The 19725-nt window shown below is 38.3% G+C and overlaps 1 protein-coding gene across 1 annotated transcript; it reads right to left on the bottom strand.

Moving 5' to 3' along the window:
* Nucleotides 1–484: 484 nt before the first annotated feature.
* LOC121296907 lies at nt 485–19514 on the bottom strand. The gene is made up of 8 exons (XM_041222814.1): nt 19259–19514; nt 13304–13502; nt 9086–9276; nt 8215–8391; nt 6918–7073; nt 4706–4843; nt 3119–3211; nt 485–1373 (listed from the first exon to the last, which is right to left on the bottom strand). The coding sequence occupies exons 1-8, from the start codon at nt 19271–19273 to the stop codon at nt 984–986; spliced, it is 1359 nt and encodes a 452-aa protein (XP_041078748.1). The 5' UTR covers nt 19274–19514; the 3' UTR covers nt 485–983.
* Between the last annotated feature and the right edge of the window lie 211 nt (nt 19515–19725).

Raw genomic sequence — 19725 nt, 5'->3', positions numbered from 1 at the left:
GTTGCAGCAGTAGTTTTAGTTTCAGAATCTGCACAGATTTCTGTGGGTGTTGAGTGACGTCTCTGAGATTCTGTGCAGCGCTGTGCAGAACTGCGGAAATCTGTGCTATAAGAACACGACCAAGGTCTCAAACAAAACTAGCACAGACCCGCGACTGCAGCAGGATAGACTCTGTATTATCAACATAGTTTTCCAATTTTCTTAGGTAACTGAAGATTTTTTATTTATTTATTTATTTATTTATTTTTATTATTATTTTTTTTTTAGAAATTCCACATGCAGTGTCGCAAATGTAAATCCAATAACATGTTTTTTTTTTTTTTAATACATATTTTATTTATCTGGTGGAAAAAATAAACGACTCATCTCTGCTCTTAAATAATAACCTGTGGTACATGTTTGTGTTTTAAGGAAAAGACCGATCATTTCCCAATTCCATTTGCCATCAGCTAAACAAAGTATGTATTTATTTATTTTATTTTATACGTTAATTTTTTAACTGCAGCATTTTTGATAACTTGCATGATGTACTGTGTACCGTGATGTTAAGGTTACCACAGTATTTTTTTTTAAATTTGATACCGTCCCATCCCTAGTTAATAGTATGGCTGACATCTGCTTTTGCACAATAAAAACCTATATACTGAACAGGATGGAAAACAGTAGACAAACCTTTCTGCACTATCCATTATGTTTAATAACTGTTGTTCTGCTGTAAAATTACTGGTATTGTCAAGAAAGGGATGGACTTTTGACTTGCAGCACTGCCAAACTGGGAACAAGCAGTTTAGTTAGGTCCCAGTACCTACTTCAAAATATTATTAAAAAAAAAAATATATTGTCACCTGCCTCTGTATTCAAAGGCCTGGAGCGGGCAGGAAGTTTCCAGAAACAAGGAGGACTGCTGGTTTCACAAATAATCTGACTCTCTTCTCCAGACAGAAATGGGAAGGTCTGGATCCTGACTGCTTTGTCTTTCAGTTTCAGATGGTCCTCTGAATTTTAGTTTTGCTCTCCCCCTCGGGCTGCTCCTCAGCATCTCGTTTCTCTGGTGACAAGCCTCCCTGCTCGTGCAGCTCCTCCGCAGTGTACAGGGAGGCAGAGGGGCTGTCTATTTTGGGGAGACGGGGTGTGTGTTCAAGCTGCACCTCCACAATCTCCAGCGAAGTGATCCCTTCGGCCCCCATCCCCGTGCCATGTGAGGGTCCCAGAAAGGAGATTACGCTGTCCCCTCCCCCCTCGCTGTCCTGGGGCAGGGTGAGCTGCAGGGTCCCCCCAGTCTCCCTGTTCACTGCCCCCTGCAGCATCTCCTTCCGCAGGGCTGCCAGCTGGGTCTGCAGGAGCTCCTGGTGCTGCCTCTCCATAGACTCCATCTGCAAGGGACAGCAACACAGGCATTAGACAGGGCTCAGTGTCTACTACTGGGTTAGTATAGCCCCCATCAGATGAACAGTCAAGTTAATTACAATACAACAGCTCCATCTTGGGTTCTGGGATATTATTAACATAAATATTAAATAGCTTTAATATATTTTATCATGGAACTAGAACGATATAATGAACAAATTACGAGAGTGTATGCAATTGGAATGAATTTGTATGCATTAGTTAAGTCTTATAGGAGGTACATCTGACTACCAACTAATTTAGCATCCCTGTGAGTGTCTGTAAAATCCAATATAAATAACCATTTTAAAGTATTCTCTCTGAGTATGTGTTATTCCTAAAAAATTAAAATACAGAAACCATACATCATTCCAAAAATATGTACAAACAACACTGGGTTTAGAGTGGTAGTTGACCATCCCAGGAAGGCAAGAAGCAATGAGAATCAGGAAAATAGAGGTTTTATTGCTTTTTTCAGTGTTTCTTTTACTGTGTGGCCATGTCCTGCAATGCAGCTTCCTGACAGCAGTATAAACATTTCTAACACACATGTGGTTGGCGCAGAGCTTTCTTTGAAAGGTGGGACAGCAATGTTTAGTTAAAGAAAGTGAATAAGTCCACTCATCAGCAGCAATGCACTGAACCAAACAGCATATAAATAATAGGCTCCAATGACAGAACTGCAAATGCAAATAGAATATTTATTTTCCAACAAAAGTGCACCACAGCTAATAGGCAGGCTGCCAGACCCCCATTTTAGAAGTGTTAACTCTCTTCTCGTAAAGAAAGCAAAGACCTATATTAATCTTTAATATCTCGTGAATACGTTCTGTCCTTTTGTCCTTGGTAATCTATGTGCGTTCACCATATAAAAACTCAGGAACGCAATGTTGAATTTAAACTATAAGAACATTTCATTTTTGTAAATATAAAAAAAAAACTTGACATTACATTTGTTAACGTCCCAATTTACTGACTACCTATAAAACAGTATGCAACAAATGGTTCGAAAATATTATATATACATAGTAAAATTCCTAGGTTTGATACATTATAATAAGAAACGTGTGCTACTGTCTAATCAATTGTATGTAAACTGCAACACAAACAACGCACTATCCTGTATATGGGGAAGACAAAAGGAATATTTATATTCTGCTCAAAAGCCCTGCAACTACTGTTTGTGATTATTGTAGCTTTTATAAGTACCCTTATAAAAATGTAACATTGTACATGTGCACAATTACTTTGCTGATTTTCCATGGTTATACTATACATTTGCCCTAGTTTACTATACCTCTATGAGCTTTACAAATCTTAACTATGGTTTACAATCCTTTCACTATGCTTCATTAAAGTAGATTATGCTAAGGTACTTTAAGTTTACTGTATATTACAGCTTCAACGCGTAAAGAAGGACAACTGGCTAGGAAGTATTCAGCAAAGACAAAACATTGTATTTGTCTTTTAGAGGTCCAATCAGCAACCAGCTTCCTAACTGACTATCAAACAGGTAATAATCCAAGATAATCATTGCACTGAGAGTACTTTCACATTAAAAACCAAAAGAAAGTGAAGACCCTTCATAGCTGAAAACACAGTTTATTAGACACAAGCTGTTAAAAAAGAGACATCCGCAGCACAAACTCTTAATAATAATGGGGCAACGAAAATGTGCAATATAAAATTGTAACTGCATTTCTAGACTAGGATGTGGTGGCTACAGACTCACCAGCTTACTGATCTTCTGCTCAGTGTCATCAGTTGCCCGATAGACCTGCAGTTCTTCAAACATCTTCACATTTGCTTGGACAAGACCGGCCACCTTGAAGGGGCAAGAAGAAACAGAAAAGCAAGGAAAAGTGTAGCATTTAGACAGAGTGATAACTAAGGCATTAAAACATTTTCTTACTCCTTATTAGACAGACACAGCACTCAATCCTACTTGGTTATAGTCAGATATAAAGATTATTACAATTACACCAGAGATGCACTGGTTATGATTTTCTCAAACCGAAACAGACATTTTCATAAAATCCCAAACCAAATAATACCAACAAAAGATGAAACAGTACTGAGCCTGATACTGACATTTTCATACAATGAAAAAGCGTTAGCAGTCGGCGGGGTTTACAAGAAGCACATTACTTTTCCTTTGCTGAATACCGTGATGTCCATATCGCAACAATTTTTCAACATAATCCTCATAGTTGTATTATTATTTTTGTTAATCACACATAGGTAAATAAACTACGGAATTACTTTTTTTTTTTTTTTAATATACTTTTACTTATTCGGCAGGAGAAAGATTTTTTCTTCTCAATAATATTGCAGGGTATCCAGTTCATGCTCCCTCCTGCAACAATGCTGGTGCTCTGATTGAAATGTGGTGTACTGTGGGAACAGAAAACCAGCATTGTTGCAGAAGGGAGCGAGACACAACGAGGTCTTAGAAGACTTTTTTTTTTTCCTGGTGAACACTCCCGTGTGATTATAAAATGTAAAAGAGTACATGTTTAAAAATATAACTCTGCGATACGGCCAACAAGGGACACAGCAAAACGCAATGTGTTTCTTGTAAACTGTGCAGGGTGTTATGTAACACTATAAAGTACACAGAGCTAATAAAATAATTCCAGCAACATTTTAACTAGTATGTACTGATGTCCTTTCATAGGTCCCATGTTATACTATTTGAAGCATGCACACATTATGAGAAAGGTGAATTTGATTTATTAATGATTAATGAAGAAAAGTTACTGATCGCTCCATGCAGACATTTTAATTCTTAAATTCCGGTCAACTTCAACAGATCAGATAAAAGAATGTCACCCGGTAACCAGTGCGTAAAGCTTCTGGGACTGGAGTTCTTTTAAATTAAACAAATGGCAAACTTGGCAAAAGGTTTTTTTTTTTTTTTTTTTCTGGAGGAATATATATATTAAATAAATATAGTCTAAATAAACAAAACATTATTTATAGTTTTTCCTATAAGACTTCAAACTCCCAGTAGTAGTAGTAGTACTATTGTTCACCAAGAGCTATGAGAAAAATACCATTTAAAATCCAATACGCATTTAACATAGTTAGAATTTTTCATAAAAGAGGTGAGGTCCATGAAAGGATGGTAATACATACTGGAGGATATTTTCTGGAATTATTTGATAGCTCCATGTACTTTAAGCAGATGGCTCAGTATCCTTTTTTCCTCCCTCCCTCCCTCCCTCCCCTCCTGTCCACATCTCCCTTCCTTCCTCCACTAAAGGAGGGGGGAAGGAGAGTGATCGATCCTCTCGCTACCCCTCCCTCCCCTCCATACATGGTCCTTGAGCTCTTGGATCTCTGCTCCGAGTTTCTTCTCCACCTCCTCTTTCTCCTGCCGCAGTGCCTGGTTGTGTTGATGGAGCTCTATCAGCTGCTTCTCCAGCAAGAGGTTCTGATCAAGACTCTCCCCACCCTGAAATACAAATGTTTACTGTGTTATACCAGTCCTGCCAGTGAGCTTAGCAGGGACTCATTTTTTAGGGTTATTGAAGAAGAAATATCCCATTGGTAGTAATTAGAACTACTCCAACCCATTGTTGCAGGAGGGAGCGTGACACACAGATCTTAGAAGACTTTTTTTTTCTCCTGTTGAACACTTCCGACTAAATGCTGAGAAACATTTTGCTCAGTTGATTTACGACCCATGATGTGGATTATAAGTCGGCAATATGTTTAAAAATATAACTCTGTGATATGGCCAACAAGGGCAATGGCAATGTGCAGGGTGTTCTGTGACACATTCAAGTATCTATAATCTTCTGACAAGATCATTCTCTATTCCCTGCAGTATTAGGGTTATAAAGGCTTTACTGCATTGTCCCGGCTGTCTTTGTCTGCACCAATCAAATGAATACATCACAAAAACGGATTGCACAGTGGATAAGCAGGGTGGTATCTAGCTGTCTGGGGTTCTTTAATCCAGATATAGTGGATGAGTCTGTCGCAGCCTGTCCTGATAATCAAACTGCAATTCCTTTTGCTGGGCTGCAGGTGCACGGCCCTCCCCATTACCATGAGGAAATGTAATCCAGACCTTCATTTAAGTGCTGCTGAGTCACTGCTCCTTCCTGCCTGCCAAGCTGGGTTAGCCCAAGGTTGCTCATATCAACTCTGCTCCTCTTTCAAAGTAAAATATTGCCTGTCATCCTCCCTGCTATAGTATAAAAGTCTGCAGAGTACAGACACATTAACTTATCAAATCCAACTCATAGTCTGAAGCTCCTGACAGATTACTTTAAAAAATGTGGCTGGAAAATGTTTTTTCTTTTTTTTTTTTTTTTTTTTTTTTTTTTTTTTTTTTTTTTATTGGAAAATGGACATTAAAAAGAGTTTGTGATACAAATTCCCGATTGCAATTGCTCTATAAAAGTCATTATAATATATTGGTGAATCCAGTATATAAACAATAAAAGTTGATATTTAGCATTAGTCAGTGATAAAACATAGAATTACCAACTGTTACTGCCATTCAAATGTTTGTTTGTTTTTAATCTAAAATCAATGTTATGAAGACTCATGCTCCAGAATTGGTAATGTCACTAAACAAAAAGCAGCTTTTTTATTTTTATAAATACTAAAACATTAATTATTTTTTCAACCATTACCTGCTCTGTAATGACACTTTTTGTTTTCATTATGCTCTGTAATGATATTGCCTGTTTTCATTACCTGCTCTGTAATGATATTGCCTGTTTTCATTACCTGCTCTGTAATGATACTGGTTGTTTTCATTACGTTCTGTAATGATACTGGCTGTTTTCATTACCTGCTCTGTAATGATACTGGTTGTTTTCATTACCTGCTCTGTAATGATACTGGTTGTTTTCATTACGCTCTGTAATGATACTGGTTGTTTCCATTACGCTCTGTAATGATACTGGTTGTTTTCATTACGCTCTGTAATGATACTGGTTGTTTTCATTACGCTCTGTAATGATACTGGTTGTTTTCATTACGCTCTGTAATGATACTGGTTGTTTTCATTACGTCTGTAATGATACTGGTTGTTTTCATTACGCTCTGTAATGATACTGGTTGTTTTCATTACGTAATGATACTGGTTGTTTTCATTACGCTCTGTAATGATACTGGTTGTTTTCATTACGTTCTGTAATGATACTGGTTGTTTTCATTACGTTCTGTAATGATACTGGTTGTTTTCATTACGCTCTGTAATGATACTTGTTGTTTTCATTTCCTGCACTGTAATAATACTGGCTGTTTTCATTACGCTCTGTAATGATACTGGCTGTTTTCATTACCTGCTCTGTAAATTATACTGGTTGTTTTCATTACGCTCTGTAATGATATTTGTTGTTTTCATTACATTCTGTAATGATACTGGTTGTTTTCATTACATGCTCTGTAATGATACTGGTTGTTTCATTATGCTCTGTAATGATACTGGCTGTTTTCATTACCTGCTCTGTAATTATACTGGTTGCTTTCATTACCTGCTCTGTAATGATACTAGTTGTTTTCATTACCTGCTCTGTAATGATACTGGTTGTTTCTTCATACAGTAGGTTCCCACTCTCTCCATCGGGGTCCATGAGAACCAGCGTCTGTCTCCCCGAGGACTGGGGGCAGGGCCCGACTGTCTCCTCCACTCCCACTGTGATCCCATTGCTCACACTGCTGTCCTTTAAGAAAACAAACACGCTTAGCACTGGGGTATCTACACCCCATACCCTGGTACTATAGATATGTTTTCTAATTAAATGGCCTTCACACAAACACACAGGCATGTATATTTATGTGCTACTAAATAATTGATATTTGTCCTGTTTTTTATTATTATTTATCAAAATCAGTTACTTTCAGGGACAGAAAATAAACACCATTCAAATCCACTAAATTTTGGTTGCCAACACTATTATTACTCACATCTATCATACCTAATTATATTTATAAAGAGGTTAACTTAACATGTCGAAGTGCAGATGTCTGGCTACTGTAGGACAGAGGAAAGGAAACTCAGGTCCCATTGAAACAGCAGTGCTGTAAACAGAACCCTCACAGGCAAACTACGTACAACTGTGTAACTATTCTCAGGAATTATAACAGCCATACGATTTCTGTCTTTCCTTTTATGGTTTAATTATCCAAATCCTAATTTTCCTTCACATACTGGCTGAAATCACTGAAAGTGATTTCGCCCCACTGCAGCTTCACAAAAAACATATTTAGGTTTTCAAACCATTGTTTTCGAAAACCAATGTGATTTTCTTCCCTCGTCACTGAATGCTATCCTGCCCCTCACATCTCCGTATCTCTGCTCGAAGCCTAACCTGGCATTTCCTGACATGTGTGGCTTCAAGCTGCACCACTGAAGTTAACTGAAATTGGGATTTTTTGTAAAAATCATTACAAAGAACGGTAGGCACATCAAAGCAACACAAAATATTTCAATGTGACTGTTAAAATATGTACTCATCATTAAGTAAATCAGACTTGTATGGTCAGTAGCTGAAACATTACACATTTGTAGCAATGAATCTACCATTGTATTAAAATAAGAACAACAAAATAACACCAAAGGGGTTTGGAAAATGTGCAGCCATCATGCCGTTACAATGTATCCCACATCAAGGAATGGTGGAGGGCGGTCTAATTCAGCTTCCACTTAAGGAATCAATCACACCTGTAGACCTTTTGGGCTACAGTTTTCAAGTGTCTGAATGGGGTCATTATCCATTTTTCTCATGATATTCTGAGGGGGTTGGTCCACTTCAGCTGTTCTAGGTCAGTCAGAACTGTCAACACTACACTGCCTTACCTTACCTTAGAGACTTCAGTGATGAGGGTCTCTGTGCCTGTTGCCGTAGCAATGACAGTCTGAGCTAGGACTGAGCCAATGGTGCTGTAGTCTCCGTTTGAGCCGGCTGTGATGGCGAGACCCCCATAGGCTTTTGGGTGGGCCTCCGCACTCTGTTCATAATACTGCCTGCTGTTCACCTCCTGGGTAGGGCAAACAATATGGCAGTTTTAGTCAGATTTATTGCACACATATCTAATAACATTATTACACACACACTGTGATTTATAATTACCATACCTTTAGCAAAACATACTTCCTATAGCACCCTTTAACTTAAAATAATGCGACTTAAATTATTAAAGAATAAACCAAAATAACAGTTTTATGCTGCTATTTACTACCTGGCGAAAACAATACTCTTCCCTTTACAAAAAATAAATTAAATAAATAAATAAAATGATGTTACAATTAGCACAGGTTCTTAAAGTGGTTTTGATTCACCTACTTTATGTAATGCCACTTTGTCAACCATTAAAAGTAATAATTATAAGTTAAAGTATTTTGATCTACCAGTATTTTGTATGAACACAATTAAGAACACAAGAAAATTTAGAAACATGAGGTGGCCATTTGGCCCATCAGTGCTCACCCAATTCCTAGAAAACTCTGCAAATGTGGGTCTTAAAGGATGCTAATGGCTCCAAATCAACAGCATGGCAAGATAACCCATTCCATACCCTCACCACTCCTTGTAAGGAAGTGTCTCTACAGTCTCTACCAAGTCTCAACTTAAGAGCAAATGTCAACTGTAAGCAAGCAAAGTTAAAAAACTCTTCCCCTATTCACACAATGGTCAGTGGGTTTATAAAGTGTGTTTTGTAGTGCGCCCCATACCTGTGTGATCTGGATCTGGAAGGTGGTGTGTGGGTTTCGAAAGTGTGTTTTGTAGTGCTTCACAGCCTCATCGCGACGGTTGAAGCCGTTGCGGCAGCGGTAGCAGTGCCAGTGAGCTCCTTTAAACTTCTTTTCCCCCTTAATGGTGCCCACGATTTCACAGTGATTACAGCAGCGCAGCACCTTCAAGCCTAAAGAGCAGAGAGAGATACAGGAGAGCAGAGATTCAACACTGCCAACCATGGCCCAGTCAGAGACTTCACTTACACTCCTTCCACACACACAAATACGAGTGCAGTGGTGGTGCAGCCGGAGGGGGAGTGCATAGTTCACTTTTTTTTTTTTTTTTTTTTTGTTTAATTCAAAACCTATAAAAATAAATAAATAAATAAATTCAAATTTAAAAAACTATTACAAAACAATAACTATATACAGTACAAAGCTGATAATATTACAACAGAGATAGAATTGTTGTAGAAAAAAATGAAATCATAATTAAAGACAGTATGATCTGATGCTTGGCTATATCTTGTTGAAACTGCCTCTTTCTCCTTCTTTAACAGTAGTATTTGTTCTTCCAAGTCATACATTTGTTTGTTACGAGTGACATTCAAGTAACATTAAAATCTTCAAAAAATTTAGTAACTGAGATAAGAACATGCTGTGTGTGCTATTGATCTGTCGGGTTTTGGGTCTATTACAGCATTCAAATCCCCACCACTACCAATTGTGATTCATCCACCTCTAACAAACTATTAGAAATAGCATTAAAAACAAGTTGCCCTGGGGCTCCCGAGTGGCGCATCCAGTAAAGGCACTCCGCATGGAGTGCACGACCCCTGTAGACTGGCCAGGCGCCTGCGGGCTTGCAAGTGATTGGCTGTGCTGGTCCTCAATCAGCAGGTGGGCGGATCTTAACCGAGTGTCCGTCAGTTTAAAAATCCCATGAAGATCGCTCTGGGGGACTGCAACGCCATGCTACAGAGGGGAGCTACGTATACTCAGTCCACTCTGCAGGAACTACAGCTATGCAATCCTGAAACTGCAAGCGTGCTTGTGAAGGCAATGTCCAGCCCAGGCCGCAAGAAGCAGCAGGATTCGTAGTATGAATACCGGCTCATAAGTAGGTTAGTTTAAGGGATAGTGATCCCATGTAATATATAGTGAGGGTTGCGTAGTGTAGCCGGTTCCTGGAGCGGGACGCCTCATTTACAAGGCTAGCACTCGCCCTCTGTGGCACCTTTTATTTGTAGTTTTTGTACTGTGTTTTATTTTGTCTTTTCTACAGCTTGCTGTATTAGTCCTCTGCGTGTTACCATCGCTGGTAACGTTGCATGACCCCTTTATTTTATTTACTTTTGTATTAATAAACCCTGCGCGCCTGTGCTGGCGTTTCAACTCCAACAACATGTCTCTCTGTCACGCATATCAATGTTTACCCACACACGTGACACGAGCACCCTGTCACAGAGCTCTGTCACTTTGTTGTATGGTCCATTAACTCCACTAATGCTCCATTAACACGTCTGCATCTCAAGGCCTACTGAAACAAAGGTTCTTCTGGTTATTACATCACAACATGCAGAAGACAAATAACATGATACCGATTCCAATGTATTCACATTTCAGACTGATCAATCCAAACAATTGTCCACAGGTCAAGGACCCACAGGACAATCACAGATAAGTTTGACTGACAGGTTTTCAAAGTTATGATGTTTACATTTTAAATTGCTTAATTCATTTTCTGAAAATGGCAGGGGAGCTGGGACAGATGTTTTAATTGAAACTTAATGATTAAAAGGTATTGTATTTACAAAATTCAGTGAGTGCCCAAAAAATATTTAATCTACATTATTTAAACTGCCGCGCAAGTGGAGTCCGATATGTAAAATACAACCTTGCAATATGTAAAATGTATTGAGTAGTTACTTATTCCTAATGTAACTTTAGGGAAAAAAAGATGTTAATAAAAATGTTGGAACTGAATTTTGATACCAGGAGGTTCCGGTTTCAAATCCCCACTCTGCCAATGACTCATTGTGTGTGACCCTGAGCAACTCCTTGTGCTCTGTCCTTCGGATCAGATGTAAAACCAAGGTCCTATTGGATGTGACTCTGCAGCAGCAGTTGTTAATGCATCGTTCCCCCTCTAGTCTCTGTAAGTCCCTTTGGATAAAAGCGGCTCCAAAATGACTAATGAATAAATATGTGTACTGAACAACTTTTGTAGTTTTCTGTTCAGGAGCAGCACTATTGGATTTGATTTGGATTGTATTGTTACAATGTAACTAGTATTGCTATTTCTCTGCCAGTCTGTGGTGCAGATATACAATTTACAAATCTACTCTTACAAAAATATGCTATACACATATAAATATATTTAAAAGATATTTATGATTTATATTTACAGTGACCTAAGATTTGCAAATTAAGATTGAAGCATACAGAGGATTAGAAAAGATGCCATGCTTTTGTATTACTCAGGGAATTTAGTGACCATCATGTGAGCGTGTTTCAAGTATTTCTGGATGTACACAGATGTAACTTCATTTCAGCTGTAACTGCACAATATTGGGATAGCAAACTAACATCAAACCCTCCAGGCCTTTGAAGTGAACACAGCCCTACTAATGTAGGGAGAAGGAAATGCCCACTTACCAGGGAAAGATTAAGCATCTGTTTCCGTAACAATGTCTATCAAGACATTTACTCACAGCTCCACCCCAGCAAAGCACAGGCCTGATCTCTCTGGCACAGTGGTTTGTGTGTTCTGTCTGCCTGACTAGTCCAGCGTGACCTTGGAGAATAATAGACATAAATCTAAAATTGATGTCTATTATTCTCCAAGGTCTCCAAGAAGGCAAAAGACAAATGTTTTAAACAGTGGCGTTGTCCTCATCTACAACACCTTGCTTTCACTGGCAAAGCAATGTTTAGCGTTAAGATGAGGGACTCACAGCACTGAAAAACCTCTGTTTATATACTAATACTGAACAGGAATGCATATCCACTTAGGGATACAATATTTTTTTTACAGAAGTGATTTCTTTTTAAGCGATTCATTGCTTCTAAACAATATACACTTCTCCTACAAACATTTGCACAAATGAGTAAATACGGAACACCTGGGTGGAATTTATTGCACATTACATCCCCTTAAACATCTAAAATTCTATTTGGTTGCAATATATAGCAAGATCAATAGAACAGTAAAATCTGTCCAAGCTTACATTGAAAACCTTTTTTCATTTTGAAATATTTTAGTACATAATATACTAAATTAAGACTACAAAGAAACGGTCAATAATAATGTGCATCAAACATACTCAGACACACAGCCTAATTTCTTCCCAAGACCCTTATGTCATTTTTTGTTAAAACTGCAGTTTAAAATGTAAAAGCTTGTCATTGTAGGCTATACTAAATCACATTGCAGACCTACTGTATTTATTACTTGCTACACCGTTATTGGATAAAAAGGTCCTAGAAACACAGAATATGTACTGTATGAAAAGAAATGGAAAGACCCAAGCATACAAATGGTGGTTATGAAAAACAGAGCATATTAACATACTGACAAAGTTTGCAACAACAACAAAAAGTTACAAATGCGATTGCACATCGTATTGTGAGCCGCCACACCAAGGACATTGTGAGCCCTGACCACTGCGAGTTTGCTTGACTGATGGGGGACCCACAGGGACAGGCTGGCAATGATAGATGTGTATAGAGTGTGGATTGGTTTAGTTTCATTCACTTTGTGCCTGCAGGGCAGCACAGGTACATCTCAGTAGTGCAGCACAAATACAAAGAGAGACCAAATTTTATTTGAGATAGAGCTTTTGAATTTGAAATTCATTGGAATGTTTTGTTTTAAAGTATCGCCGTACACCGCAGCTTGGCTACAGCGTTGCTACGTCATTGAAAATGGCAGCTAATAATAATAATAATAATAATAATAATAATAATAATAACCATGACAGTGAAACAGTGAGTGCAGATTATGGCATTTTATTTATAAATCAGCAACGATTGGACATGCACAACAAGTAAGATTTATGTAATTATTTTGTTAGCTACAATTACTTTAATGCTTAAGCGTACTAAACCTGCAGTAATAAAACTGAATAATTTATTGCCACTGTACGATTCCAATTCGTAATGTGCTACAATAGAATGAAGCCTATGTTGTAAGCGGAACCTACAGTACAGTACCTGCAAAGTCGATCCCCTTGTCCACGTGCTTGACTCTGTAGTGTGCCCGCAGGATGACTGGGTCCTGGTAGGCCTCTGCTATGCTGCAGAAGGGACAATGCATGTGGTTCCCTTTGGAACTGGCAGCGCACTTTTCATCCTCGCACAGAACAGGGTTGTAGTTGTGCTCTGTGCCTTTGATCCTAACAGAGGGGTGTGCCTGGAAAGGGAGGCAATAATAATTATACAAGGCCATCCTTTAAAAAGTCTGGTGCCTGTGAATTTAGTTGTAATGAAACCATGAGGTACAGCGACATTGTCTAGTAGGGACAGTGGCTACAGGCAGTGTCGGCAGATGTCATAAATGCTTCCTGTCACAGTGCAGTGGATTTTGGTAATGGAATAACGTAAACCGCTAAACTCATGTAATTTGTAACCTGCCCTACTCACATATGAACTGTTCTGGGGATGAGGGGTATATAATGTCTGCCACTGTCACTTTCACATGGAAACAAATGCAGACGTGCACGTTAGTTTCACGCTTTGAATAAACATCTGCTGTCAAGCAAAAGATCTGTCCAGAAACATTAAAGGACTTCCAACATTTGGAACATGCTTGGATCGAGAGCTTGGACTGCTCAGTCACCTAACTGTCGTGCAACACAACTGTAAAAATCAAATGCAATCCTATTTATTTCTCAACATTTATATGTCATCCTTGCCTCTTCCATCACCAGGGGTGACACAAAGCACATATCTCTCGTCACATTGTTTCTGATGTGTTAAGGCACTGGCCACTGAAACGAACATTGTTTGCCATGTTATATGTAAGGGATAAAGCCAAGAGTTCATTGTACAGGGGAAATGATCATCTTATTAATGAAACATATAGATGTGTGTTATCACCATCACAGCAATTTGTTTTACATAATACAGGTCATTTATTACAATATTTACCCAAAATAAATGTATAGAACTAATAACTTAATGCAATTCAGTGGAATACACAGAACAAGCTTTTGTCTTGTGCAAAGGTAAGCACAGTTTTCCAAATTATTTCATCTATACTTTTTTAAAGATAATTCACAATTGTTAAGAATGTCTAAAAAATCCATCCTTTCCTCACTGCACACCCCATTAACTGCCGCAGTCAATGCATCATAAAGGTTTCTTCCCAGCTGGTATTCACATCCCTTTTGCAGTCTTATTGACGATAAACTTGCAGAGGTGTATAGTATAATGTTGCAATAATTAGGCATGTTTCCCTTTTATATAAAATCATGCATATTGAATTGCAATAAAAAGGACATTTCTTTGAATTGTAGCAAATATTAACACTTCATTTGAATAATTTATAATTATCTGCCAGTGAGATTGCCAAGTGTACAACTATATTAGCTAAAGATCTTTTTCATATGAATATACCCATATTACCCATACCATATCTTGGTAAAATATACTTTGATGCCTTTTAATCCAATTCTGAGCAATGCATAGACCAAGTTTCTGCAGCTCGACAGAGCTGGCCCTGCAGCTATTGATTGTGCCTGCTGTTGCAAGGGAAGGTTGCTGCAGTGTTGAATGCTGCCAGCCTCATTACAGGCCAGGCATCAGGGTCCCTGGAGAGGTTTAGCTGGCAACCTTACAAAACTCTTTCTGTACTTCTTTCACTCTCAAATTCTGTATTTAAAATATTCGCCATCCTCACCATAACATTGACCCTACCAGCTTAAAATGTATTTTTCAAAAGCCAACACTATAACTACCCATTTATAAAGCCTGTACTACAAAGGTTTCATTATTTTTGGATTGGAACCTGTGCCTGCTTTTATTAGCTCTACCAAATATCTATCCCGACAGCATATCTCAATGACAAAGTCATTACATTCTGCAAACCCCAAGATAGAACTTACCAAGTAAGCACTGTGTGATAGAAACTACCGTATTCTTTCGAATTTAAGATGCAGCCCAAATTTACCACCCTCAATTTGAGGAAAAAATAAAACAAAAAATAAATACACATTTATAAAGATACAACCTCAATTACGCTGTTGTATCGTACAAAATTGACACAAAACAGTGTTGTTGTAGATTAACCACGGAGCTCATTTATTGTCATACTATAGGACTTAAGATGGCGTCTCTGTCTTATACACACCCCTCACTCACTTACGGCATGTAACCTAGCAACCACAACAGCATTGACTGCATTGTAAACACAACAGTCAGGACGGTGTGCACAATACCAACAGAATACGCATAAGATTACTCACACTTGCTTTTCTGTGAACTGTGGTATTGCTCGAAAAATACGAGGGTCTGATCATCATTTCTGATCTGTCCAAGCTGGCCCTGTTTTTAGAAACGTTGAAATTGTAAAAGCTTCTTTGAATTCCTCAGGAAGCTTCTTTGAAAATGGCTGCCTGTATATCATGGGTGATTAGAGATCGGGCAGTAACATTTTGGCTTCTTTTCTCAGCAGTAAGTCGCGTTGCTGCTGGTGTATTTGGGCAGACGTCTTTGTTCATCTTTTCTCAGCAGTCAGTCACGTTGCTGTTTGTGTACTCGGGTAGTCAAGTCTTTTGTTGGTGATTTTAATACATGCATCACTATACTATATTCAAATTTAAGACGCAGGCTATTTCTGAAAAACAAAATGGTTAAAAAGTGCATCTTAAATTCAAAGGAATACGGTATCACTTTTTTGCAATCAAGGACAAAAGGTCACAGTCTGATTTTGTGATGCAATATAATTGTTTCTTGGGAATTGTATATCACCCAGCAGTCTTGAGAAACAATGATACCTGGGAAACCATGGATCTTTGTGCAGGAATTCTGTAGAAGTTATCGCCTTTAAATAAACAAGAGAATCTCTAATTTCAATGTCATGGGGTTCTCTATCAGTCAAGAAGTTATTTGTGAGGTTTGAAAAGTGCTTCAGCATTAATAATAATAATAATAATAATAATAATAAATCTAAAGCGGTTGTAGCTAACTTTCAATACTTGTGGTGGACTTCCATTCACTACGAAGGTCTCAAATGTTCCGATTTGAATGAAACACATGATATCGCTAGGGATGGGGCAGTATACAGTTTGCACGGGATGATGACTGTCAAAAAATACCATGATAACCTTAATATCACGCTATACAGTACATCACGCAGGTTATAAAATGAAGGCTTACTGAAAATGGAGAAATACTACTGTAAATTATAATTACTGTCATTCGCAAAAATAACACACTGAAAAAAATTACATTCCCTTTCACGGAATTATTAACATTTTGGCTACTTTATATTTTAATACCACAAACCTGAAAAAAGACATATCAATTTTAACTTTTCTCTCATTGAACTTTCAATGAATTGTTGTCAAGTAAAAATTAACAATTCTGATACAGATGACAGATTTTTGTATATGTCATTTTATTCACATTTTTCACCAGGGAACATATATCTAGAGCTATGGCCAAAAGTTTAGCATCACCCAGAATTTTAGGATTGAGACATAATGAAAATGTAAATAAACGACATGAACATAATTTAGATCTTTTATTTACATCATGTAATCAAAGAAACTACAAAATGATATTGGAAAAGTCTACCAGAAGCCAACAGTAGTGCAGCATTTCCTGTTTGATTTAGAAATGTCACGTTTTTCAATTTGTCAGTTTTTCATTAAGTACTATATATGGAAATCTACAAAGCAGTGTGTAACTCAATATGTTAACATTATTCAGCAGGTTGTTTACCTCAATGGGTGTAATCCAGTCATTATTATTTCAGTAGTGGGCTGTTGTGACAAATGCATCGTGTGCGCTTTTCATTGAGGTAAACCTGTGACCAGTGAAATTACAGCAATATATATTTGGTAACATTAACTGGATTTACTTGTTAGCACCATGTACTTTAAGTAAAGTATGGCATTCATTAGTCCTTCACTGACGAATCAAGGGACCAAGAGAAAAAATGGTCAGCACTGCACCACACCAGAGCGATGCCAAACCCAATCAGGTAGACAGGTCCTAGTCTCCAGGCAAGTCCATTTAAAAATACCAACTACACCCCTTTCACTTTAAGATCATCTCTCTCTGCTGTAGCCCACAATCCCTTTCAATTCTATGTTCATCTCCTGGAGATTCACCCCCTTAATCTCTTGAGCACTTAATTCATGTGTCACCTACTCTGCTATTTTCCCAGTAGCTCCCAGTCTTGTCAGTCCCTGTTACTCTCAATTTATGCTCCTGTCGTTGGTTTTGCTGCAGTCATGGCACCCTAGGCTTAGTTTAACACAACCTTCGCCCTGTCTGTCTTGCTGCAGCCTGGATTTACTTATACACACAGTGATGCACAGGACACCGCAATCACATACAGCACTACCCCTGCACACCGACTACTCTATCTGACAGTGCATTCAAATATATATGCAAAACACTAGAAACCAAATGGCTTGGCCCAAATGCTTATATACCGTTGGATGTAATCTGTACTTGTTACTGTTTATAAGTGTGTCAAACCCTCTCCCCTTCATAATTCTGTAATCTAATGTTACTTAGGAACAATCAAGGAACATCATCCTTTCCATTAATAGTAATTCGCAATTGGTCCAGTCCACACTGGGAACGCAGCTGCATAAGAACCAAGTAGCATGATGTTGAGGTTTATTTAGGAACTAAGGAACAAGCATGTGTCAATGCACACAGTAATGCTGAACCTTCAGTGCTCAAACTAGCTTCCCACAAAACACAATCAATTGAAATTATTAATTTTTACAGGACAAGATCAGTAATGGAACTTAAGATCTTACAATAGAGATGTGTACCACATTTTAAGATAGTAATTCAGGATGTCAATATGGCATCCATATTACGTGTCACAGTAACAAACAAGTTTAGCATACAGGAGCTATACAGCCATGAAAATACCATGTCACTTCCCTGAAATCTGAGATATGATGCTTTGGCAGTGTGGCAGGTGCAGCTTTCTAAAATACTCCCACAAAAGGGCTTATTTTTCTTGAATGACGATCCCACATAAAGCCATTATCTGAAAGTGTTAGGTCTGTGTCATCCAGACACCAGAAAATCACCACAACACATCACCTGAGTTTACAAGTCAGAGTGAAGGGTGCCGTTAGATTTTCCAGAAAGTATTTTCAGAAATTTATCTAAAACTAGTACAGTATCTCCTCACAGGGATGAATAATAAACAATAACAAATATAATTCAAGTTTAAACCAGTGCATGCACATGCAGATGGTCCTCCGAACTGCATAACAATCCCACAGTAACTGAAAGGTTCAATGGTACAGAACCCAAATATCTATGGGAGGCTGGGAGTGTATTTATAACAGTTTGTTCAAGAAAATGCAAAATCAAGTTATTGTGTTCACCACGTGACTGACAGACATGTGGACGAAAAGAGAACCACGATCAGCGCATAGGGTCCCTCCCGTCCCCAATTTAGTTTCCAGTGATTTTCAAAGAAATTCATTAACCCCAAGTATGTCACGATCAAAATATGCCCCCGCTCCTCCCCCACAGATGAGTGCTTTTAATAAAACTGACTCAAGGTAAAAAATTTTGCTATTTTATTTTAGTTGATTTGTTGACCTTCTTTATAGTCAGTGCACAATGTAATGAATTTAATGATACCCCCTAGTGGCGAGTATACTGACACTGCAATCTACCAACACCTGACAAAATACACTGCTGCTCTGAGGGTCCATCTTCAAGTCTACACAAACATTGTTACCGAAAAGAAACAAGTGTTTTCCTTAATTTCCCTTACTCGTGCTTTCACCGGGGCAAAATGAAAAGGTGTCGAATACTTTCAACAACCTCACTTTCAACTCTCTAGCTGTATTGTAGCAATGTAAACACAAAGAGTGGCTGTCTGCAGAAGGAAGCGGAAAAGTATTCAGGCCTCGGAAACCTATACAGTGTTACCCCTGGAGCCGTGGCCCCAATACTCACGATAAATGCAGCCATGTTCACAGGGTAGTGCTATAACAGAATCCTGCTGCCGGGGTTTAGTCGTTTTTTCTTGGTTTAAAGCCTTGGAACATAGCGCCCATAGGGACAAGTTTTTGCGCTGTTCGTCATCGGTAGTTGTACACAAACGTCGCCTGCGGAGAAGAGCCGTCTTCGTTTACGACAGGAGCGTAGTTCGCTGTGAGGGGTATATGGCCGTAATTTGCGTAACTAAGGTGACTTCAAGAATGTTGACTGTATACACATACATGACCAACATTTTCTTAAATTACGCCAAATCTTAAACGTAACATAAGACGGGTTATCAAAAGCTTCGGGTTGATTCACACAGTATCTTAAATGTACGCTGTAATATTCAAATGGTTTTCTTCTAAAAGGTACGTTATCCTTGTTCCAGTACAGTCTGTAGGCAACTTGTAACACCCACCCCCAAAAGCATACAAATAAAT

This window comes from Polyodon spathula, chromosome 22 (genome assembly GCF_017654505.1).
Source record: "Polyodon spathula isolate WHYD16114869_AA chromosome 22, ASM1765450v1, whole genome shotgun sequence".
NCBI lineage: Eukaryota > Metazoa > Chordata > Actinopteri > Acipenseriformes > Polyodontidae > Polyodon > Polyodon spathula.
Note: the sequence above shows the minus strand (reverse complement) of the source record. Positions and strands in the feature narration are given on the sequence as shown.